The sequence below is a fragment of the Castor canadensis genome, chromosome 5, assembly GCF_047511655.1.
Source record: "Castor canadensis chromosome 5, mCasCan1.hap1v2, whole genome shotgun sequence".
Lineage (NCBI taxonomy): Eukaryota > Metazoa > Chordata > Mammalia > Rodentia > Castoridae > Castor > Castor canadensis.
This window is the reverse complement of record NC_133390.1, coordinates 67,467,250-67,492,890: the sequence shown is the minus strand read 5'-3', so window position 1 is coordinate 67,492,890 and position 25,641 is coordinate 67,467,250. Positions and strand designations below refer to the sequence as shown.

The 25,641-nt window shown below is 43.2% G+C and overlaps 1 protein-coding gene and 1 pseudogene across 1 annotated transcript in view; both read right to left on the bottom strand.

Moving 5' to 3' along the window:
* Window positions 1-25,641, bottom strand: part of Arhgap31 (Rho GTPase activating protein 31) — a 110,194-nt gene that overhangs the window by 15,234 nt on the left and 69,319 nt on the right. Inside the window, exons 3-8 of the mRNA XM_020176544.2 lie at window positions 24,112-24,256; window positions 13,254-13,336; window positions 12,191-12,298; window positions 11,425-11,567; window positions 7,890-8,088; window positions 5,899-6,023 (exon numbers count right to left, since the gene is read on the bottom strand). Coding sequence (XP_020032133.2) covers window positions 5,899-6,023; window positions 7,890-8,088; window positions 11,425-11,567; window positions 12,191-12,298; window positions 13,254-13,336; window positions 24,112-24,256 — 803 coding nt within the window. The remainder of the gene's footprint in view (window positions 1-5,898; window positions 6,024-7,889; window positions 8,089-11,424; window positions 11,568-12,190; window positions 12,299-13,253; window positions 13,337-24,111; window positions 24,257-25,641) is intronic.
* Window positions 14,887-19,846, bottom strand: LOC141423244 (acyl carrier protein, mitochondrial pseudogene; annotated as a pseudogene).

Genomic DNA, 25,641 nt, shown 5'->3' with positions numbered 1-25,641 from the left:
GTTTGCTCTTGTTAGGCAGGGACTCGATCACTTGCACTACACCTCCAGCCCTAAAGCAAACCTTTTTTGAGCACCCACATGCATGCTGTACTCTATATATCTTTGTAAGCTGCTATAGCTGGATTTTGGAAAAGTGTGGTTTTAATGAGTTAAAACTTATTCCAGCCAGGCGCTGGTGGCTCACACCTGTAATTCTAACTATTGAGGATGGAGAGACCAGGAGGATCCAGTTTGAAGCTAGTCACAGGCAAATAGTTTGTGAGAGCCTATCTTGAAAAATACCCAACACAGAAAGGGCTAGTGAAGTGGTTCAAAATGGTAGAGCACCTGCCTCGCAAGTGTGAGGCCTTGGGTTCAAGCACAGTACCACCAGAAAAGAAAAGACAAAAACTTATTTCAGGCACAATAATAGTTAGACACTGCTATGAGTACTCCCCCCCCCCACCGCCAAAAAAAAAAAGAGTTTGTGCACTGGGAACTTAAATCCTCAAAATAGCAGTGTTGGGAGGTAGAAGTGATTGGGTCATGGGTGCAGCCCCCATAGATAGATAATGCCTTTCTCTTATGAATGGGTTAGTTATTATGAGACTTCAGTCCTCTTTTCTCTCTTCTGCACTCCATTCCATTCCACTTGCCACCATGGGTCAAAGCAACATGAGGCTCTCACTAGAAGCAAGCAGATGTCAGAGCCATGCCCTTAACTTCCTAATGTCTAGAACTGTGAATCAAAATACACCTCTATTATTTATAAATCACTCAGTCTCAGGTATTCTCTTATAGTAACAGAAAAGGGACTAAGACAGATACATTCACAGACATCATCTCTTTTCAGGGAGCAGAACTGGCTGAAAAATAGTTCCTTCCAGGTCAAGCCTGTTAGGAAGATAGAGGACAGCTTAGAAGCTGAGTGTGGGGGAGGGGAGGAGGGGGGCAGGACTAGCAGCCATTAAGGTAAATCTGATCCACACAGATCTGGATTTGAATCCCAGCTCTGTCACCTTTGGGCTGTGAGACCTCAGATCAATAGCTTACTTTTTCTAAGCTTCAGCTTTCTTGTGTGTAGAATGAGGAAACAGAGCTGTCGTGAGGATTAGATGAGAAATGACTACGAAGTAATTGTGTTGTATTAACCCGGCGTAGAATAAATACTCAACAGTAATATTGTTTATTGGTGCTACTGCTACTCAGAGTCCACCAGGGCTCAGCAACAAAGGGCAAGATGGGAGGAGGTTTTTTAAGAAGCAGTTTGAGTTGGCTCTCATCCAAATTGGGCCATTCCTTGTGCTTTTTTGTTCCACCTTTTTTTCTCCTTGTTCCAAAACACCCCTCCTTCTTAGAAGGCTCTGACTTTGCCCCTGGCCTCCACCACTTGATTCTGACTCCCATGTGGAGCCATCTTCCCTCTAACCCTCTGCAATGGCAGTGAGTACCTGTGTTCCCCTCCCTTTCCATAGTGTGCCAGGCTTCTCATCCTTTGAAGAGCTACTGTTTTTACAAGTTTATAACCTGATTTATTGTCCTAAAATGGCCTGGCTGGCATCCCTTCAGCTGTGTGTTCTGACACATGCATTTCTGGATTTTCTCCAGTTTCCATGTGTTGATCTTAGGGGCAGTGACCTAGAGACCCTGAGTGTCACAGAGAGTAAACAATTCTGTCTGCGGGGCTGTCAATGTCCACTTTTGGTGTTAGATCCTTTCTGTCTCTCCTTTTTTCTTTTTCGTTTTCTTTTTTTTTTTTGGTGCTGTGGGGGGAAAGTTTGAATCCAGAGCCGTGGGCATATAAAGCTTGCACCCTATCACTGAACTGCCCCCCAGCCACTGGATCTTCTTTCTCTTGCTGCAATTCCCTGGGCTTGGGTGTCCACAGCAGCACGCCAGAGCTGTGGCTTTTTGGCAATAGTTCCTTAGGATTCCCTGGCTCCTTTTCTCCACAGTAACTAAGAGCTTAGGACCCCTGAGTCCATGCCTACACTTAGGTTATATTTTTCTGTCTTGGACATTTGTCTGGCCTCCTGAGATAACCCCTTCCCACTCCCATTTTATTGTAGCCTTTGTGTCCTTGAGTCTTCTCTTAAATACTTCATGCAAAGGTAAAGCCTAAAACTACCAGAGCCCTGTGGCTTTGGTATTTCTCTGTTCAGGTGAGTTCATGTTGATAATATACAAGAAGATCAAATTCATTCAAACATTAGTGTCTGGTGTTTGACTCAAAGTATATGTCTTTTATTTAGTCAGTGTCATTTTTTTCTTATTTTTTCTTATCTCTGTTCAATTTCCAAAATATCCTTAAGCACCTCTTCCTCTCCATCCAACAAAACCTCTAATACTATTTATAGTGAATTAATTTTTTTTTGGCAGTACTGGGGTTTGAACTCAGGGCTTCATGCTTAGCTAGGCAGGTGCTCTACCACTTGAGCTACTCTACCAGCCCATGGAGAATCAATTTTTTTAAATGCCCTTAGTTATGGAAAAATTTTAATATATTATTTATATATGTTAATTTAAGTATTCCTTTTTTAAAATAAGCATATTTAAAGAAATAGCAAACTTATGTGCCACACTTACAGAGATCAGACTGGTGGGTTATGTTATAGGGCTCTGTGGCCTACCTGTAAGTACAGAATCCACTAGAATTATGACCAATGACCATAGATCACAGACCATAGGCCTAGGCTTAGTTTCTGGGGTTCCAAGCAATGGTCTTCTAGTTAATAACAGCCATTCTGGCGTCAGTCAAGGCCACAGGGAGCCACTTGTACTCACAAGTACACATACAGTACACACACACAAGTACACACTCACAGTACACACACTGATGGCTCTTCAGTTTCACCCCTATATCCCACCAAAGTTCAGGCAGTTCCTTGATCTCTCTCTTGGTCTTTTGTTCATAAGAACAGTGATTTTTCAAACTTGATGCATATTAGAATCACCCAGCAAGCTTTTCAAACATCACCAACACTCAGATCTTGCCACAGACCTCCTGTGGCCAAACTGCTGGGGCTGTGAACCACTCTGTGGGCAACTCTGAGGTGCGGCTGTGCTGAGCACACTGTACTTCTTGCCACCATTTGGTCTAGCATCTTGGATTTCTTCCGTTTGAAAAGTACATGGGGCAGAAATCTTCCTAAATCAAGATTGAAGCAAATCACTTCATTTTTGCTCATTTGTTTTATTCTGTTAGTTTTGCCTTTTTTATTTCTTGGCAAGCCTCTTCTATTGCTATATCACCGATTGTCTCATGGACATGCTTAAACAATGTCTTATTCTACATTTCTTGTCAGGTACTCTTTTTCTCACATCCTCCTTTGAAAATCCCAATTTCTGTTTTGTATCTTTTGTGTCATACAGTGGCACCCTGTCCTTTTCACTTGGGCTATATTTCTATTTTGTGAAAGACGTGTTTCCTGGGCATTGAATGTCATAGATGCTTACCCAGAATCCATTTCCTTTTGCCCTTTTCACAGAGCTCTTATATTTGTGAGCTGTAATTTCTATTCCTCATGCTAGTGATTGGTTCCGAACCCAGGGCTAGGCAATCAGCACACAGCATCCCCCTGACCATGTAACCAGAAAAGGCTACTGTGGCAGGGCAATGGGGGGCTGAACATTTCACGGGGAATTCTGGGACAGAAGAATTTCTGTTCTAAGGAGCCAGTTACCAGAAATGATGTTCTCTACCTTTTGGGGCATAATGATAGTTGATGGGAAAGGCCCATCTCAATATTCACTTTACCACAGCAAAGGAAGCCAGCCCGGGGATGAAGCTGACCCAAAGAGGAGGGAATAGTGAGGGACACCTAGGAATAGAGACAGGGCTGCCATATTAAACTACCCTGAAGATTTCCCTATTTCTGGATGTCCAAATTATAGAAGCCAATAAGTTCCCTCACTGCTGAAGTCACTCCAATGGACTTAGTGTTTTTATATCTAAATCATTGCTACTGCCTCACACTGTGACATCCTTTATTACTCCAGTAGCTAAACAGGAAGATTTCTAACATCTGTACTTCTAACCCTGGATATGAAATTTTTACTGGGTTTGGGAAAAGTCCTTAAAAATATTACCTCTCATTTTTCCTGTAGGAATTAATCTTCCCCCAAATACTTGTTATTAAAATTTTCAAACATTCAGAAAAGTTGAAGACTTCTAAATCTACTATGGACTTTCAACATTTACTGACATTTTGCTATATATTTGCTTCATTTGTCTACTTCTATATCTACTTTCTTATATTTCATGATCTGAAAGTGAATTTTAGTATTGTGACACTTCATCATTAAATACCTCAGCTTTAGCTTATGACTCTTAAGAACCATTAGTACACTATGAAATTTTATAATTCCTTAATATCATCTAATAACCAATCTATATCCTTATCCAGTCTATTCCTTATTCAATCTATTCCTTACTTGTCCCCAAAATTGTCTTTTGTAGATCTTTTTCTTTCCAGTCAGGCCTGCTCATTGCACTTGTACACTAACCCTTTCAACTTGCTTTTATAACCATTGGCCCCATTTTTACCAGCTTGCAATCCCTCACTAAATAAATCATTATGAAAAATTTCCTTGGTCTTCCCTTTCCTGACATGATATTCATCTGAACAGGTTAGACTCTTCATTAGATAGTGGCTCCCTCGATTCCTTCTTGTATCAGGATCTGTCCAGTACTCAGAAATAAGTTCTATGGAAAAGCATCCTTATTTAAAAATCACGAGGCCGAGGGAGGAAGGACAGACTTCTTTATAGTAGAATTCCAGTTAATAGAAAACGGCTATTTAGAAAAAATAATAACAATAATAACTGGTGCAGGTAAGAACCAATCTATTGATGCCAAAATTCATGACAAATAGCACTTTAGACAAGTAACCTATCTTAACTTCCCAAACAGTGAGATATTGACATCTATGACACACTGAGAAAGGCATAGCTCAACTTCTGTAGAATTCCTAAAAAATTCCTAACTCCAATCTCACCGTGAGAAAACACTGGACAAACAAACACTGAGGTACAATTCTACAAAATAAATGGCTGGTGCTCTTCCAAAGTATCAAGGTCAGAGAGACTAAGGAACTGCTTTAGATTATAGGAGATAAAGGGATATGACAATAAAATGTGATATGGCTTTTTGGATTGGATCCTGGACCAGAAAAAGAACATTAGTGGGACAACTGGTCAAGTAGGAATAAGATCTGTAAATTAGTTAACAATAATATATTGATATTAATTTTTTGGCTTCAATAACTGCATTATAGTTATGTAAGATGTTAATATCAGGGAAGCTGCCTGAAAGATGTATAGGTTCTCTGTGTAATCAAAAAATTACTATTTTTTAAACTACCGCTTTGATTAATTTTTAAGTTCCTCTTTCAGGGATAGTGAATTTTTTTTTTTTTTGGTGGGACTAGGATTTTGAACTCAGGGCTTTACAATTGCAAAGCAGGTTCTCTACCACTTGAGCCACACCTCCAGTTCATTTTGGTCTGGTTATTTTGAAGATGGGAATTTAGAGAACTATTTGCCTGGGCTGGCCTTGAACAGAATCCTCCTGATCTCAGTCTCCCAAGTAGTTAGGATTATCAATGTGAGCTACTGCTGCCAGGCTTCAGGGATAGTAATTTTTTTTTTTTTGTGGTACTGGGGTTTGAACTCAGGGCCTACACCTTGAGCCACTACACCAGCCCTGTTTTGTGTTGGGTTTTTTCAAGATAGGGTCTCACAAATTATTTGCCCAAGCTGGCTTTGAACCATAATCTTCCTGATCTGTGCTCCTGAGTAGCTAGGATTATAGGTGTGAGCCAATGGTGCCCGGCAGGGACCTAAGAAATCAAAGACCTAAGAAACAGAGCTAGGTGAAAAAAGCTTGCTTCAAAAGATGCAATTATGGCTGATTCTTACCTGAGAGCCTCTGCCCTCTCACAAATACACTCCCATTCCTACTCAGCTTTGATTTGGAATCTGATCCAGAACGTCCCAGGTTGAATATTGATTTCCACTTCTTTGATTTACTGGAAAGCTTTCTCCTAAAAGACCCAAGCCATACGAGGTTAGTTTAACTGTCACTGGGGGGACTTTATGATTGGGAGAGAAGATTCCAATCATGTTCTTAGTTATAAACGGCCCTGCTATTTTGGGAAGTTTCCCCTCTAAAATCCAAACTGAGCCTGACTCTCACCCTGTCTCAGGATGCCCTAGATGAATGAATTAGGCTTTCATGAGTCAGAGCAAAGACATCTATCAAAGGCAAGGGAGGGGGGAAAACAGAGGCAGGGTTGGTGGGAGACTCAAAGGTCAAAAGTTGCTCCCACAGTTCTGAATTCTGTTAAGCAATGTAAACCTTGCTTTTCAAAGATAACATTTTTTAGAGGACTAAAATTAAAGACCATCAACTCCAGCTCTGCAATGCTGCCTGCCCAGCTGCCACATTGCTGGGACATCCATAAGTGAGGTGAGGATGAAAGGAGACCATGGACTGAAAAGGGAGGGACAAGAAAGCCGACCTGGAGAAGAGTCTGGCCTTGTGCAGCTGGGGAGAGATGCAGCTAGCTGGGTGGGGTTGGTAGTCACTGCAGAGAAAGACAGAGGGATCAGTGCACCTCTGGCTTTGCCTCCCACTATACTTCTATGGGAAAGGCAGCACTGGGCTGGAGGTCAGGAGAGCCTGGAACCACCATACATCACACAAAAGTCTAGAAGTCTATCTGGGGCTCTGCCTAGCCATGAGACTTTTATGACATTCTGAGTGAAACCCTACAACCTGTGGGTCCTGCAATGGGCCTTTTCTTTTAGGGCTCTTTAGAACATCAAGAGCTCAGGTGTAGCATGTCTTTATGAGCTATCCAAGACAAGTCTGCAGCGCTTGGTGGTTTCTTTTGGACTTGGCTTGGTTTTTTTTAAAGCACTTGGCCTTTGGGTATATTTGATAGGCTGGCGTATTTTATAGGGTATAGTGTACTCTGGCTATGAATGAAAGCACAGAAAAAAAATGTACTAGCTGGTCCTTCCAAAGTATCCTTCTTACTGATCCTTGAGAAGGAGTCTTATTTTCCATTGATTTAGGGAGAGGTGCTATGGGCTCAGTTCCAACAGCACACAATCCACACACTCCAGGAAACGGAGAGGTTTCTCCCCAGGAGAGTTCAGGTGTGCCATTTCTATAGCATCATGACTTGTGGAACATGGCGGCCCTGTTCCTCCCTCCCTGAAGGGAAACGGCCTGCCATCTTGGGGGAGGAGACTGACAGAGGGTGCCTGTTTTTATGTTCCTTTTCACTCACCAAGGACTAGGGTTGCAATGGAGGAAGAAATAAGGAAAGAGGATATGAGGAAAGAAGGTGCTTGGTTAGTTTTGGAGGGGAGGGAGGGCTCCAATAGGTCTAGAAGAGGCAAGGACATCAGAGATGCTGCCCCCCACAAGTGCTGCCACCCAGAGTTCTCTGTTGAAGTGGCACAATTTGTCAGCTTGTCCTCGTAGATCTATCTCTATGCCTTTTTTATTGTGATATGAGGATGGAAGTGAGGGGGAGTGGGTCAAGTTATTGTTTTTAGTAAACTTCCTTCTGTAAATGCCAGCTCTATTTCATCCCAGCTAAAGGAGTAAGGGAGTTTAGTCAGGACTCATGATGAGACTCCTACTTCCATCCTGGTGATTGGGGTCTCTGGTGGGAGATTGAGGGGGGTCTCAGTAATTCTGGGGCAGTGCATGAAGATAGCACCACTGATGAGAGAGAGTTGTGGAGATAGCTCTCTTCTCTTCTGGAACATTTCTTTACATGCCACCTAAACAACAACCCCAAAGCACACTGTCATCATGGCCCTGAGACTATCCACTGTTCTTCCTGTCTCCCTCCACCCACCAATCCCCCAGAGTTTAAAAGAATGCCATTTACTTGTTATCTGGTAACTCAAGGACAGTGTGGAAGAGGGTGCCCATGGGAGGGACGATCTCAGGCAGGCTGTTCTCCCTCCTTTCCTTCCGAGCAGGGTGGTTCGTAGCCAGGCTGCGGGCCTGAGCCTCCTCCAGGCTCACCAACTTCATGGGCAGGGACAGTGCTGGCAGGGTCAAGCTCTTCACAATGGGCCAGTCTTCTGTAAAGCAAAAAGAAGAGCTCAGTCTGGATGAGGGCTGCACCCTCATCCAGTGAGAGTCCTCATCCACAGCAACTCCTTCTGACTTCTTGAAAGGACATAAGTGCCAACTCTGGCTTCTCTTGAGCATGGTGGGTTCTGGGGATGAGGTTATACACAGGAAACTGGCAACTCTCCTGGCGGACTAGCCAGAGGGCAAACAGGGGCCTCAGGAGGTAACTGCACTTTCTGTAACAATTCATTCATTTGACAAATATTTATTGAGTACTTGCTGTGATTCAGAATTAACAGCAGTGGGTCTTTCCTTCCAAGAACTCTGCCTAATACTGTGGCCAATGGGAAGGTCTGTCCAGCCACAGGAATGGTCTAACTCAGCTATGACAAGGCAGGAGAATATATGCTCCAGGACAACAGAAGGCTGGAGCCTCTATTTTCCCTAGATCACCTAGGCTTCTATTTCTGCTGGAAAAACACACTTTGCGCACAATACTATTCCCTAAGTGATTTGTGGCTCTTCACTTTCTGTCCAGCCATCTTTAGTGTGTGTAATTAACTCTTTCCTATTCTATGGCATTTCTTAAGGAATGGAGTAATGAAGACAATCAATGATGTAGAAGGTCCTTTTCTTATCGGTGGTTCTTAACTTGGGGTGATTGTGCATACTTTCCCCTCTCCAAACCCCAACAGTGAACATTTGACAGTATCTGGAGACATTTTTGATTGCCATAGACACACGTGGGAGAGCAAATGGCACCTAGTGGGTGGAGGCTAGCAAAGTGCTGGCCACTGCAGGATGCACAGAATAGCGTCCCACACAAGAATTATCTGACACTATCATCAATAGTGCTGAAGTTGAGAAATCTTGATCTAAGCAAAAAAGAAGTCTACATTTGCTTCTAGTCTTTGGTGACCTTGTCAACTTCTTTTTCTTTTTTTGGCAGTACTTGGGTTTGCACCTAGGGCCTTGTGCTTGCTAGGTAGGCATGCTACCACTTGAGCCACTTCGCCAATGCTTTTTTGAGATGGGTTTTTTTTCAAGAGAAGGTCTCTCAAACTATTTGTCTGGGCTGGCTTTGAACCTCCATCCTCCTGATCTCTGCCTCCTGAGTAGCTAGGATTATAGGTGTGAACCATCAGGCTGGCTCCTTGTTGACTTCTGAAGATATAGAGAGACTTGACGGTAACTCAGACCAAATTAGATTACAGGGGAGTCCTTGGTATAGGACTCCCCTGTGTTCTGGATGGCACCATTTCTTTTTTGCAAGGCATGAGCCTCTCTGGGTGGAAGAAATTAAAGCCACTATAAAGGGCCTATAGACAGTGAAGACAATGTGTGACAGTGGGGTGTATCCAGGGAGGATAAGCAAGGCAATGATTCTATAGGTTTAAATACATCCTATGAACCAGATGCCTAGCTACTTAGGAGACAGAAATCAGGAGGATGGCAGTTCCTGGCCAGTCTGGACCTAAGGCCCACTCAAGGTCTAGATGTGTAGCAAGCATGTCTTAAACATTCATTACGGTCCTTATGATATGCTCCTCACTTCCACACTGGTACCTCCTCTCACCTCCCCATGTCAGTAAATGGCACCATGGACCACTCTGCTGTGTAAGCCAAGACCTGGAGCAGTTATTTTTTATTCATTCCCTTCTTTGATTCATCCCTCTCCCAAGATCCAGCCTAGAAGCAAGTCTTGTAACTCTACCTCTAAAATATACCCTGAATCCAGCTACTTTCCTCCCTTCTATCCTTCCTTTTTACTTCTAACATGCCAGTACAGGCCACCGTGTTTCCTAGCTGATTTCTGCACTGGCTCTTTACTTCTCTCCCTGCTTCCAGTCTCTTGAAATGTGGCATCCAGAACACTCAGACCTTGCACTTGCCACCCACCCCCATCCTCCAGTGCTGGCCCAAGGCACTGAGAACAAACCAGGCTCTGAGTGTGACCTATGAGTTCTTCATCTGCTTGCCTTCTCCTCTTTGCCACTGATCAGTGGGCTATAAAAACACAGTAAAACCTTTTGAGTGTGTACTCTCTTTATATATATCTCCAATATATACCACATTCATATTAAAGCAGGGATTTGGAGTCATGGAGACCAAGATTTGGTGCCCATATTCTCTCAGTTAAGCCATCTAAATGTGATGTTAATTGAAATAGGTCATTCTGATGAGTATGCTGGTCATACACCCACTGGTTCTCCAACTGTGGGCCCTGACTGGCAGCACCAGCATTCTGTGGGAACTTGATAGAAATGCACGCTACCAGTCCCACTCCAGAACTATCGCACCAAAACGCTGGTAATCTGTGCTTTTTTGTTGTTGTGTTGTTTGTTTTTTGGTGGGACTGGAGTGGAACTCAGGACTTCACAGTTGTGAAGTAGGTGCTCTACTGCTTGAGCCATGCCTCCAGTTCATTTTTTGCTCTGATTATTTTGTATATGGGATCTCTAGAACTATTTGCTGGGAGCTGGCTCCAAATCACAATCCTCCTGATCTCAGCCTCCCAAGTAGCTAGGATTACAGGCATGAGCCACGAGTTTCTGGCTAGTAATCTGCATTTTAACAAGATGCACACCAACATTGGAAAACCTCTCATACACAAATGGTCACTACAGGATTTTTTTTTTGGTTGTACTGGGGGATTTGAACTCAGGGCCTTGTGCTTGCTAGATAAGCTTTCTACCACTTGAGCCACATCCCCAGCCCTTTCTGATTTGGTTATCTTTGAGATAGGCTCTCACAAACTTTTTACCTAGTTTGGCTTTGAACCATGATCCTTCCAATCTCTGCCTCCTGAGTAGCTGGGATGACAGGCAGAAGCCAAGGTGCCCAGCCAGCAGGATTTGTGATTAACTTGATTTATGGGTTTTGCAACCTAGACTCATAGGAGTTCCAGCAACATAGAGCAGCTTATTTCTAGGGTTTATCATATCATTATGAGATGTCCCAAAACACACAAACATAATCATTTTTTGTACACTTACTACCTGGTACCAGGCAGGACAAAGTAAGTACTCAGGAAAGAGCATGCATTCTGGATATACATGTGAGTATGAACACACTGCCTCTCAACTTGTTCACTTAAGACTTCAGGTGAAGGCACAAGGATCTTTTGAAATATCATTATGCAGGTAAAAATGATGTCTAATCATTAAAAAGGAGAATGTTGCCAGTACCTTAGAGATACAGGCATGATCTGCAGACAGTAACACACAGTAGCAGCACACACACACACACACACAGAGTCAGAGCTAGAACCAAACCCACCCTCACTTGACCAGGGCCAAAAAAGGAGTATAGCCTGGTGGGACATATGCCAGAGGAGTCATTACCATTGTTCTCCAGAGTCCCAGGAGTGCCGTTGTTAAAGATTTCATCCACATGATTCAGTATGAATTCAATCACCACCTGCTGGACCCGAACTGCCAGGAAGGCTGCATCTCCATTGCAACCAGTGGCTTCGATTTCTTTAGACCTGACCGTGGAAGAAACATATTCACTGAGTGAGTCTGCCTTATAACTGGAAGCAGGCTTTTGTAACAGGTCCCATCATCTAAATTCATTTAGTTAGTTAATTTGTACACTATTTTAACTCTTTAAGACCAAGGCTATGAAACCAACCCACTGAACAGACTTAAAACAGTTACCAGGCAGTATACCTTGCAAGACTATAAACACATTCCATAAACACACGGGAAGTGATTTCTTTTTTCTTCATAGGATCCCCTTCCACTTCCACTCAATTGTCCTATGGCCATAATTTGTAAAGTCACGTGGAGCAGCTGATTCAAGTTACAGCCATCTGTGACTCCACCAAAGCCAAGAAAAGCCAATAAGCCCCCAAAAAAGGTCTTTTCAAGAAATTATAACATACGGACTCATAACTTCAGCCAACAAATGCCTTTGGAACCCAGAGTTTCCAAGTTAGCAGGCAAAGAACTTAGGCTATTCAGAGCACCTCTAATTCATATGTGCTGTAAAATATTCCTTAGCTGCACCTGGTTTTCAAAGGCTTCCATTTTGAAAAGTCCAGGCTCCGTTTCCTCTGTGGGGGCTCTGAGCCCAAGGGTGGTGAGAAAGCGAGGGCGTGGTAGTTACCTGAGCAGATTTGGAGCCCACACCAGGGCCAGGTTCCTGGCGTGCATGTTGGTCTTGCTGCTGAAGGAGGCGATGTGGGCCAGGTGCCGAATCAGGTATTCCAAGGTCCTGTAATGGTTCATGATTTGGGTTTTTTTTTGACAAAGTAATAAACTTCAGCGCCTGTGTGAAACCTGACATCTGGAGGCCATTTCTAAGTTTGGGTTCCAGAGACTGTATTTATATCTTATGAATTTGGAAGGAATATTGGGAAGAGATCAAGATTGATGGGAGTAATTTCCTTGGCTCCAGCCCCACTGCCCTGGGGGATGGGAGAAGTCCTGTCAGAAGTCAGCAGAGGCCCATGGAGCATCAGCCAGAGACAGAAGGGGATCACAGACTGCAGGGCCACAGTGGCCACTTGCTCCTCTTTTCACTCAGGGCAGAACTGCCTCCCCGTCTTGAGATAGGTTCTCATCTATCTTCCAGCAGCAGTTAACTTGGTGCTTGTTAGGAAGCTCATTTCATGGACAAAGAACGTTTGTGATTGCCTTGTTCTTTCTTATACCACCTCAAAATCTGCCTTCTTGCAAAAGAAAGGCAGGTGTAGGGACACTGGGAAAGGTGGTAACATTTGGGGCTAAGCTATGAAAGTGAAATGAAAGCATGGGGATGTCACAAGGGTGGTACTGATGAGCCAGTAGAGAGCTCAGTCAGCCAAATGCACAAGAGCCACAGTCATCCCTTCTTTGAAGGCCATGTGGGTTTCCATAGGTTTGGTTATGCTACAAATCTGCATAAGAACCAAGGACATCACTGTGAGGCTGGCTTGTCTGACTGGAATGACTTCCTATGGGATGCTGATGAGTGCCTTGCAAGTCACTTGGAGACAGTCTGCCCTTTGCTGCCAATGTCCCTGTCCAGGCACCAACTCATTCTGGTAAGAGTGACCTGCTCATGATTTTCAGATTGCCCCCAGGAAAGTCACTGTCCACTGAGCTTCCTCCCTTTCATCACACCATCCTGCCTTCTTGATATCACACCACATGAAGAGCCTGCCCATTTTTTCCCCAGGGATTCTTACCTGTAATGGGATGGAGGAAGCTCCTGGATAACATTTTGGATTCGGGCCAGTTGGCCTTCTTCCGGGCAATGTGACACTGCGTCCTGTCGAGAAGAACGTGAAGCAGCCCGGTGAGTGCCTGCAAGTGCAGGTCTTATTCAGGCCCCTGGTGGTCCAGCCTGATAACATGCCCAGAGATCACCCTTCAAAAGAGGCACGCTCTTCTATGACAACGGCCAACCACCTGCAATTTCTGAGGATTCATGATGTGAAGTATCTCGAAGCATGTGCGCACTAGGATGAGTGGCAGAGAGATGAGTGACAGAGACTGGGTGAGATGGAGACGTTGCCATGGCACATGTTTATTCGGCCAGTTGTCTTCCTGGGTGTGAACAATCATTCCTCACCTAATCTGTGACTCTTCTGTGACCTCAAGTCCTCAGCTGCTGCCTTTCCCAGATGCCAAGAAGCAGGAAAGATGTGCCTTCCTCAGCAGATATAAGAGCCTTGTCCCTGAGATCTGGTGGCCTTGTCCTAAACTTGCTCTCTGGTTATTTCCTGTGTGGGTCTTTTCTTCCCATCAGCCCAGGCCTTCCAAAGGGGACAGGAACCATGAAGGCAGTGGTAGTATGATGACAGGCTGGACCGTGTCCATTTCTCACCTGCCTGGGGTTGCTACACAATGCAACAGCCCTGCCTCAGGAGTTGTCCTGAGACAAGTCCTGCCCTGAGAATCTACGCTGCTTGTGACCAGTTCATGGTCCCTCCAGGCCACTGTGTGTGCTCATGAGCTGCTAGCAAGGGAGCACTCCCTGAGCCACAGCAATAGCAAACACATCTTTTTGTAGCTGTTTGTTTTGGGGTCTCACTATGTAGCCCAGGCTGACCTGGAACTTGCAGTCCTCCTGCCTTGGCCTTCTGAGTACTGGGATAATAAGATGTGCATCAACACACTCCTTCCTTTATAAGTAACCAATATAATTTACATATACTAGAAATGTACAAATTTTAAGCTACTACTCCATGAGGTTTTTTTCATAGATACACGCCTGGATAGCCCCACCTAGACCAAGTTATACTTTGAAGGCAGCTCCTGAGCTTAGATCTTTATGGTGTTGAGTTCCCAGGCATATGTGACTGATACAGTCTTGTGTTTCCACCTGGTGCTGCAAATTTGCCTTACATTTAGATATAATGCCAGGTGCAATCATCGAATACATTGTTTAATTTGATAAATACTGCCCATTGCTATACAAGCAAAAATGAGATTCTAATACATGACCTTTGTGTATTGCTCACCTCTAGTCAGCATTTGCTATCATTTTCTGGCTTGTGTTTAAATGCTGAACTTCCCACTCTCAGTAATGAGAGTTTTTAGGCACTTGTTACTCATTAAAATGGGAAAACAAGTAACCTTATTGGGCACCTGCTGTTTGCCAACCCTACTTTAAGTCATACTTACTAGATATGTTCTAACTGACAGGAGTAAGTACCCCAAGGACCTGTCCCAGCCTGGACTTCCCTGTCTCTCGTTAGAATGTAAACTCTGTAAGTACAGGAATGCCATGAGTCCCTGTATGCAGAACAGTGCCTGACACATAGCAGTTGCTCCCTGCCTGGGACATCATGCCAGGCTTTGTCCATCAAGTCTATCTTTCTTTTTTTTTTTGGTGGGACTAGGGTTTGAACTCAGGGCTTTGTGCTTGCAATACAGGTGCTCTACCACTTGATCCACATTTCCAGTGCATTTTCTTCTGGTTATTTTGAAGATGGGTCTTGGGAACCATTTGTCTGGGCAGGCCTCAACCTCTGATCCTCTTGATCTCAACCTCCCAACTAGCTAGGATTATAGGCTTGAGCCACTAGTGACAGTTTCCTTCCCTCCCTCTCGCCTTCCCTCCCTCCCTTCCTTCCTCTTTTCCTTCTTTCCCTTCCTTCCCTCCCTTTCTTACTTTTCCTGAGATAGGGTCTCTTATTTAGTCCAGGCTGGCCTTGAACTTACCATCCTCCTGCCTCAGCCTCCTGAGTACTAGGATTACTGGAATGTGCCATCAAGCCCAGCTCTCTTTATAAATTGAAGTAAAACATACAGAAGCTCAATGCTTTTAAAGGCAACCAAAATTCTCAGTGTGGAAAACTTGAGTTCTCGTTTTCTAAGCAGAACTGAGGGGAAATGTGAGACCTAGAGTGTTGGAGTCACAGGTGTCCCAGTCTTGTGGTGGATTTGCCAGCCAGGAGAACATTGGGAACAGACACAGCAAGATCTCTGCAGCCACCCTTGCTTTGTGAGATAGGCAGATAAGAAGGGGCAAGGAAGCACCCAGACATCTCCATTCACTTACATGGAGCCTTTTATTTAGGAAACAGGATTGTGGAGAGGACCTTGGCTGTCCCAGATAGGAGAACCTTGCTAAGGAAATTGAGGGTGAGACCTCTAGGGTAGGGAAGGCTTGGAATGTCTTGTGGAGCCTCCCACCTTCTGTGGTGCACAGAGGGAGGCCCAGGAGGCCTCTGTTCTCTCTCTGCCCAGCCAGAATCAAGCTTTGCAAAGTCTTCTGCCACGCCCCTCCTAAAAAAAAATATGCCTGGGGAATAAAGGTGTAGGTCAAGTTATCAGCTCTCATGGAAAGTTCCTTTAATATTTTAGGAAGCTGTTAGTCATCTTTGTTCTCTGAGAGAAGGAGGGGCAGGCCCACCCTCTGCTGCTTGTAGGTTGGGATTAGGGTTTATTTCATTATTCACAGACTCCCCCATCCTACTCCTATACTACTGGAGAAGCTCCCTAGATCCTCGATTTTTCTCTAGGAGGGGGTTTGGTCACTGCAAATTTTTTTTTAGCTTTTTTATGTTCCCTCATTAGGACAGCAGATTGCATGTTCAGCAATGGGGGAGGGGAGTTGAAACCATGCCCACCCTAGTTTTCCATCTGGAAGAGAACTTCACTCAACATTAGCCAGGCTAATTTGGCTAGCAGAACCTATTTTTTTTCTTTTTCTTTTTTTGTTTTGTTTTGTTGCTAACATAACTCTTAAAAGAGCTGGGATGAATCTGTCACTATGTGTTCTTTCTACTCAGTATCAATAAAACCAGTTTCCTGCCCTTTGAGGACACTGGCAAAGGCTTGGCCCTTATTTTGATGGTGGGGCTCTTTCTTGCTCTGGCTTTCTCTGTTTCTCCAAAGCCATTATTGCCCTGCTGCCCAGGCTGCCTATCACTAGGTGGCCCAACACAAACAACCTGGAGAGCTCTCCTTTTCAACTGCACCCCACTCTCAAATTTCAGTTTTAATTACTTAAAGCTATTACAAAATAATCTTTACATTATTAACTAGATTTTTTAAAAAAGCAATTTACGCATTTTTTTTAAAGCCAAGCATCCAAAAAAAGAAAAATACATAAAGGGAAGTTAGTTTTCCTTCCAACTGTAGCCTGTGTCCAGAGGCAACTACTGTGTCCTCCCAGTCTTTATTGTCAGTAGTAGGGTTGAGCTCCAGGTACTCTACCACTCTGCCAGCCCTTTTTGTGTTAGTCATTTTGAGATAGGGTCCCTCTTTATGCCTGGCAGGCAGGCCTATATCCTCCTATTTGTGCTTCCCCACGTAACTGGGGGTGACAGGTGCACGTCACCATGCCAAGCCATTGGTTGCTATGAGATCTTGTGAACTTTTTGCCCAGGCTGGCCTCTAACTGCCATCCTTCCCAATCTCTACCTCCCAAGTAGGTAGGATTACAAGCATGAGCCACTGTGCCTGGCCTCCAGACAGTCTTTACATGTGTCCTTGTCTTGCTTTTGAAAGCAAGTGCTATTAGGTGACCTTGTAAATTCCTTACCCCATATCTGTTCACAGTCACCTTGCTTGCTCCATGCAGGCCACACTGACCTCTCCATGTTCCCTCTAGCTTAGCAAGGCCTTTGCACCAGCTGTTTCTTCTTGGTATCCGCTTCACTCAGGTATGAGCACAATCAGTTCTCTGTTCAAAAATTCTTATCCTTGTCTTGGTTCAAATGTTGCCTCACAGAGACACCTCTGATTATCCTACTTAAAATAGTGCCCCCCGCATTGTTCTTTCCCCCACATGGCATTATTTTTCTTCATAGCACTCAACAGTTCTCATTATAGAGCTATGCTTTCCATGGGTTTACAGGCTTTCTCCTTCATTTAGTGTCAGTAAAGCAAGGACTCATCTGTGTTGTTTACCATTAAATCTCCAGCCTCTAGAACTGCACAGGCCAGCTGTACACAGTAAATGCCCAGAAAATATTCATTGAATGCAATGAGTAAGTGAGTGAGTCAATATTTTGATTTATGCCTGAAAATGCCAAGTAGTCACTTTTGGGCCATCCTTCCATGACAATACCATCCTAGGACCATTCCCCACTATGATAAATGCCAGCCTTCCTAAGGCAGCTCCCCTCAAATTTGGGCTCCTGACAGGGTGACCATCTTGGTCTGCCCAAGACAGAGGGGATTCTTCTGACATCTTAACATGAGAGAGTCCAGATATGAGCATGAGTGTGGCTCTCCCACTTTAAACCAAGGCAAACCAAGGCAGATAGCTACCCACCCCCCCACTTGAGGCCATCTTGCCTGTAGCCAAACATTAGCTGTTTGCTTCAGGTGACATTTCAGGAAATCTGTACAGTCAAAAAATCTGCTAGCAAACACTTTCTAGGTAACACTTACAACATTTTCCAGTTGCTGGAGAGCAGGGAAAAGAAACACAATGTGGAGTAAAATAAACAGTTCCTGAGCTCAGGAAGCTTGTAATTTAAGGAGGGAGATGGAGACGTAAAGAAGCAAATTCAATCTCTAATTATACTGCTTTCCCTGAAAACTCATAATCAACCATTTTTCCCCATTTTCTCCACTTTGGGTGTAATCATTTTAGCTGAATCAATGTGAGCAAAATTCAATTTTTCCTAAAATGAATGCTGTGAGTTTTTGGTTTTTTTTTTTCTGATGAAAAGAAAGTGGAATATAGTAGGTTGAATAATTGCTCCTAAAGATATCAGGTCCTAACTTACCTTGTTTGGAAAAGCCTTTTTTTTTTTGTGGTACTGGGACTTGAACTCAGGACCTACACTTTGAGTCACTCCACCACCCCTTTTTTGTGAAGCATTTTTTCAAGGTAGGGTCTCTTGAACTATCTGCCTGGGCTGACTTTGAACTGAGATCCTCCTGAGCTCTGCCTCCTGAGTAGCTAGGATTACAGGGGTGAGCCACTGGTGCCCAGCTGGAAAAAATCTTTACAGATGTGATTAGGGACTGAGAGTTGGGAAGATATTCTAGATTATTGGGGTGAGCCCCAAATGAAGTTACAGGGCTCTTTATAAGAGGGATGCCAAAGGAGATTTGACACAGAAGACAATGTGACCCTGGAGGTAGAGATGGGAAGAATGCAGTCACAAGCCAAGGAATGTCAGCAGCTACCAGAAACTGGGAGACACACGGGATGGCTCTTCCTCTGGAGCCTCTGGAGGGGGGAGCACAGCCCTGCGAAATCCTGAAGTTCATTCCAGTGAAACTGCATTCAGGCTTCTGGCCTCCTGAGCTATGAGAGCCTGAATTCCTGTTGTTTAAGTCATCCAGTTTATGGTAATTTGTTACAGTAGCTACAACTAATACATGTACTCGGAATTAAAATATGAAATTCGCAGAAAATGAAAATTGCTTTTTATTGCACTTCTCAGAAATAACTATAACTATTAACCTACTTACATTGGCAGCATAAAAGCAGCCATCTGCCCCAGGCCTCCCAGCACTGAACCTGAACCCTGCCATCCCTTCCTGCTTAGTTGCACGTACTGTATTCTTCCAATTTAACTTTATATTGTGGCCAGTAAATATTGGCTACACAGTTTTGAAAGTAACAGATTTCTAATTTATTAATTTTCTATGACAGACATGTAATACCCTCTGGATATTAGGTATAATATTGCAATGAATATAATTTTTTTTTTGGTTTTATAGATTTATTTTCAAAGGGCAAAGCAAACTATTTAAATACAAGTCCAGTGGAGTAGCTGTCAAATCCCCCATGTCCGGGCACACTCTCCTTTGCAGACACTCACTGCTGTCATCTGAGTCCTCTCTGATATTTTATTCACATACATCCTTCTTGTCTGCAATGTAATCTACAATTTCTTGTGGACACATTAACTTTTCTGCATCTATATCAGGAATTTCAAACCCAAATTCATCTTCCATGGCCATAATAATCTTCACTTGGTCCAAACTGTCTAAGCCCATGTCTTTCATAGAATGGGAATTTACCGAGAGCTTTTCTGGGTCAGTCTTGTCGTAGAGTTTCAAAACGTACAGAACTCGGTTCTTGATTCCCTCTAATGTCAAAGGGGGCAGGTCACTGTACTGACCACACAACTGGGTAACACTCCCTGGAACCTGTGCGAACGGCGAGGCCGGCTGTGTCGCCCTGGCCCTCCTCCGAGTGCCCGCGGGACACAAGGCAGTGCTGAGCGGCCGGGCTAGGGCCAGCGTGGGGACCCGCGGCAGCGGCGCGAAGGCCGCGGGCAAGCGGCGGACACAGGCGGAAAGGACACGAGCCGCCATGGCTACGCCGACCCAAGATGCACTGCCTAATGAATATAATTATGTATCAATTATGTGTGCACACCTGATTATTACCCGAGAATGGAGTCCTAGTAAAGAGCTACTGGATTAAAAATCATGAGCATTTTAGGACCCTTGATAGTAATTTCAAATGACTTTCTGGGATGTCCCACAAATTCACACTTCCAGTAGAAAACTATAAAGAACCAGTCTTATCACAGGCTTGCTAGCATGAAATGGTAATGCTAAGATAGATAGATAGATAGAGAGATAGATAGATACAGATAGATTTATGGATAGACAGGTAGACAGATAAATGGATAGATGGATGGATAGGTAGATAGGTAGATCGATAGATAGATTGATTTATATATAGATAGGTAGATAGATGGATAGACAGATAGATGGATAGATGATGGATAGACGGATGGATGGATGGATACAGATAGATACATAGATGATACAGATTTTTTTTTGTGATCCTGGGGTTTGAACTCAGTTCCTTGCACTTGCTAGGTAGGCATTCTATCACTTGAACCACACCCCCAGCCCTTTTTGCTTTAGTTATTTTTCAGATAGGGTCTTGCTTTTGCCCAGGGCTGGCCTCAAACTGTGATCCTCCTATCTCTGCCTCCTGCAGAGTTGGGATGTGCCACCATGCATGACTTGTTCTTTGCGGTAAGATCTGATTAACTTTTTGCTAGGGCTGACCTCAAATTGCAATCATTCTATCTCTGTTTTCCAAGTAGCTGGAACTATAGATGTGAGCCACCACACTCAGTCAAAAACTTATTTTTAAATATACAGATACAGTTTCCTAATCATTAGTGACTTTTAAATAATTTTATTTTTTCTATGAATTATCTGCTGAAGCTCTGCTTATTTCTTGAGTGAAGCACTGTATTTTTTTCTTTTTATTGATATGTATGAATTCTACATAATTAAAAAATATTAACTCCCTGTCATTTTATTGTATAGTTTTTATAGTTGGTGCTTTGCTTTTAAATTTTATCAATTATTAATATAGAAAAATAATGTAGCTATAATTCAGTTTGTTAAATTTTCCTCTTTTTACTTTTTTTCTTCGCTTTTGTTGTTAGGAAGTCCTTTACCATCCTGAGATCTGCTGACTAGTAAGAATGTAACTTGGTTTACTTTTGTTTGTTTTTGGAGGTGCTAAGGTTTGAACTCAGGGCTTCCCGCTTTCTAGGCAGGTGCTCTACTGCTTGAGCCTTGTCTTCAACCTCCAGTTGTGCAATTTGGTTCTTATGCAGTAGTTAGTCAATTCTCTCTTTCTCTCAATCTCTCTGGGCTTGAACTCAGGGCCAAACGCTTGCTAGACAGGCACTTTACTGCTTGAGCCACTCCACCAGCCCAGAAATTCTCTTAACATGGCTTATGGAGCTATGCCTTCATTGCTTCTCCAATTATGTTATTTAATACCTGAGCCTACTTAAGTGCTAGCTCTATTTCTAAGTACTGTGTGAGTTATGTTCTACTTACTAGCTGCACCATTCCAGGCAAGTCTCTCTGAGCCTCAACTTACTCATCTGTAAATCAGTGACAATAAAACCTGCTTCACTGGATTATTCTGAGGATTAAATGAAATCTTATTTACAATGAGTTTATCACAGTCAGCACTCAATAAACGATAGCTATTAGCATCACCAACATCATTATTCCATGATTACTTTCTAATTCTCTCATTCTATTGAGATATTTGACTTCAGGTGCATAAGAGTTTAAACAAATCATTGTAAGAATGTGTACTAATGTAATAGAGCTTTAGCTGTGTCCCTGAAGGTTTGTTTAAATTTTCATATTCATGACTGTGATCCAAGAAATTGCTTAAATGATAAATTCTGCAATTTAATTAACTTCAATAGGTCCTACTTAAGTAGAAGTCCATAGTCATAACAAATCATTCCTATTTTACTTTTTAGTGTCAATAAAGTGCTTAAACGCAATGCCATTTCCTCCAAATCTGATAACAAGTTGACAAAAGGTCACCTTCATCTTTTTCAGTCACTGTGAGAGAACAGAAAGATTAACAATACCATGGAACAGGAGCAAAGGGAGAGAAATGTGGGCTTGTTTTGATCCTATAGACAAAATTAAGAAGAAACTCTGCATCTGAAATTTCAAGATAAGAACTCCTATCTACCCCCAGTTATAACAGAAGATATTAGTTAAAAAATTCAATTTGTTCAACTCATTAACATGATGATATTCTATTCTATCACAGTCAAAGATGATACTGACGTACTGATAAGAGGACCACAAATATGTAAAATCAAAACAGCAGTAAGATATTATTTTTAGTTGATTCAGACTGGCCATTAATTTAACAAATTGGCAAGTCTGTAGGGAAAAGTACATTTCTGTCTCTCTGGAGGACAAATTGATGATACGTAACAAGAGTTAAAATAAGAACTCTCACACTGGGGAAGTGGCTCAGTGATAGATCCCTTGCCTAGTGTGCCTGAGGCCTCGGGTTTAATCGCCAGCACCACGAACCCCCAACACCAAGTACAAAATAAAAAAGAAACCTTCATGCAGCAAATATACTCTGAGAATATAAATAGACGAAAGTGTAAAGACACATGTGCACAAATGCCTATTATACTGTTGTTTAGAAAAGTAACCTGTTGAGATTCAGACAAACGAACCATCATTTGAGAGAGTGGGATCAGACATAATGGCCCATGACAGAACACTGGAAAAATAGTGTTTCTCCTGACAGAACACTGTGGAAAAATAGTGTCTCTCCATATTTATTCACGTGGAAGGACAGTCACATTTGGAAAAAGTTCCAAAACAGTAATATGTAGTATTGCAGTGAAAAAGTGTGCATATGGAGGGGGAGAAAGCTCTCTTAAATATTAATAACGGATACACCCTGGGGCCTGGCACTTCCTCCGGTGATTTACACTTTCTCCTTTATACTCTCTTCTCTTTCTCTATATTTACTTGTTTACTGATTGATTGATTGATTGTTTTTGCTGGGAACTCAGGGCTCTACTGCTTGAGTCACACCTCCAGTCATTTTGCTCTGGTTATTTTGGATGTGGCATCTCGAGAGCTATTTGTCATGGTTGGCCTGGAACCATGATCCTCCTGATCTCAGACTCCCAAATAGCTAGGATTACAGGCATGAGTCACTAGTACCCAGCTATTTTTCTAATTTTTGCAATAAAATTTTATTTTGATTTGGGAAAACAAAAACACTATTGCAAAAAGACTGGAGAAAATTCTCACATGTTAACATTTTAGCTCTCTTTGATTTTTAAAAAGAGAGACAAAGGGCTCCTTTCTACTTTGCTCCATTTTCCAAATTATATTTTATTGAATATAATTACATTTATTTATTTGTTAATTTGTTTATTTATTTATTTTGGTGGTACTGGGGATTATACTCAGGGTCTCACACTTGCCTGGCAAGTACTCGAGCACTTGAGCCATGCCCCCAGCAATTTTTTTCTTGAGAATTGCTTTTTTTTTTTTCTTTCCTTTTTTATAGTCTTGGAGCTTGAACTCAGGGCCTCACGCTTGCTAGGCAGGTATTCTACTACTTTAGCCACTCTTCCAGTCCAATTTTTTTTTTCTTTAGTTGTTCTTTTCAGATAGAGTCTAGAGCTTTTTGCCAGGGGCAAAAATCTGGGACTGCAATCTTCCCCTTTAGCTGGGATGACAGGCGCACCCCACTATGCCCAGTTTATTGGTTAAGATGGGTCTCTGTAACTTTTTGCCTGGGCTGGTCTCAAACCATGATCCTCCTGATCTCCACCTCCCAAGTAGCTAGAATTATAGGCTTGAGCCATGACACCCTGTCCCTTGTCTTGACTTTTGTTTGTTATATTTCCCTTCTCTACCCATTCCCTCTTTCCTACTCCTCCCACTCCCACAGAAACACAAAACAACCGCTTGATAAAAATGAACCAGCAGGGTATGAAGCATCAGGGTCTCGGGTTCCTGCACCACCTCTGCTGTGTGACCTTGGGCTAACCACTTTATTTCTCTGGTTCTCAGTTTTTCCCTATACAATGAGGTGCATTCAGTTGGATAAACATAGAGATAATTTAACCTAGCTCTTCAAACAAACAACATGATTCTGAAAATTTGAGAAAGAAAAGTTTAGAAAATGCTCCCCCTCCCCTACTTTGTTCACGGACCATCCCACTTTCATCCCAGTGCTAAAATAATGGCTACCAGCTGGTAAGTTTTATGACTGCTATCTTGGTGCTAAAACTCTCCTTGGCCCATCCATGCGTGCCACCTAGTAACCAGAATAGAAATGCAAACACTCACCGTGAATTTCTCGTAGAGCTCATAGGTCAGGAGGGGGTTAGGCAGCTCCCTAAAGTAGAGCTTGCAGAGGGAGCCCACGCAGTGGATGTCTTGGAGGTATACCTCTCTTGTCAGATCTGGACATTGATCTGAGCCAAACTCTTGCCTGAAACAACACAGACGGAGACATAACAATCCAGGGAGCTTGTGTTCCAACTCAGCAGCTTCTTGGCAGGTTGGGGGTAAAAAGACCCTACCCTGCTAATCTGCCCATATTTTTTCCCTTTTGTTTTTTGAGGCAGAGTTTTGCTACATAGTAGTATAGGCTGGATGGAGCTCTTGATCCTTGTCTCTGCTCCCAAGTGCTGGGATTAGAGGTGGGCACCACTATGCCCTGCTGATCTGACTATATCTTTGACCTTTGTTCTAACTCTAGGCACAAAGAAGTCATGCACCTCCACTTCAGGTCTGGGCTGCTCTTGCACAATTTGCTGTGATTAGAAGACATAAAAGTCATTTTCAAGTGGATTTTCCCATGGCTTTGTATCTGCCATGAACACTGGGGAAGCATGAAACCAATTTGCCAAAAGGTCTACTCAGATTTGTTTTTCCAAAACATTGCTCAAAATGAAATTCTGTCTCTTACAAGAGACCAAAACCAGGGTAGGTCAGATCATTATCACGCATCGCCATATGCTCGGGTCAGCAAACTTGTTATCTGGAGACTCAAACCCAAGACTTGAGAACTTAACCAACCATCTCTTTGATGCCTGGTGGAACCTTCTGGATGCTTGATGGGGACTCCTACAGGAAACATGAGTTCATAAATATCTTCTTAAACCATCAGTAGTGGGAAGTCTGGGAACATCCCTCCCTTCCTTCCTTCCTACTTTTCACTCCCTTCCCTCCCTCCCTCCCTCCCTCCCTCCCTCCCTCTCTCTCTCTCTCTCTCTCTCTCTCTCTCTCTAGATAGGATGTTGCTACATAGCCCATGCTGGTGTCAAGCTCATGATCCTCCTGCCTCAGCCTTCTGAATGCTGGGATTAGAGGAGTGCACCGCTATAGCTGGTTCAGTCTGGATTCTAACTAGGAAACATTTCAATATACTGCCTCCAATCCCAGGCATCTGCCATGTTACGAGTTAAACATTTGTTTAAAATGACACATTTGAGCTTTACTATAGAAGCCAGGCTTCTGGAGAGCATTCCTTGGTTAGTACGGTGGTGTGAGGTCACAGGGACTCTGACAGCTAGCATTTTGAAGACTGCACATTGCTTTGTCTCTATTCTGATTCTGCCTATTCAGCACTGGAGTTTGAACTCAGGGCCTCACGCTTGCGAAGCAGGTGCTCTACTGCTTGAGCCATTCCACTCTTGGTTCTTCCTCGTTAAAGGGTGGGAGCTGGGCACGGTGGTACATGCCTGGAATCCCAGCTAACTGGAAAGCAGAGGCAGGAGGATTGAGAGTTTGAGACCAGCTGGGGCAAAAAAGTTGGGAGCCCCTGTCTCAAAAACAAAATACAGACAAAAGGGCTGGGGGTGTGGCTCAAGT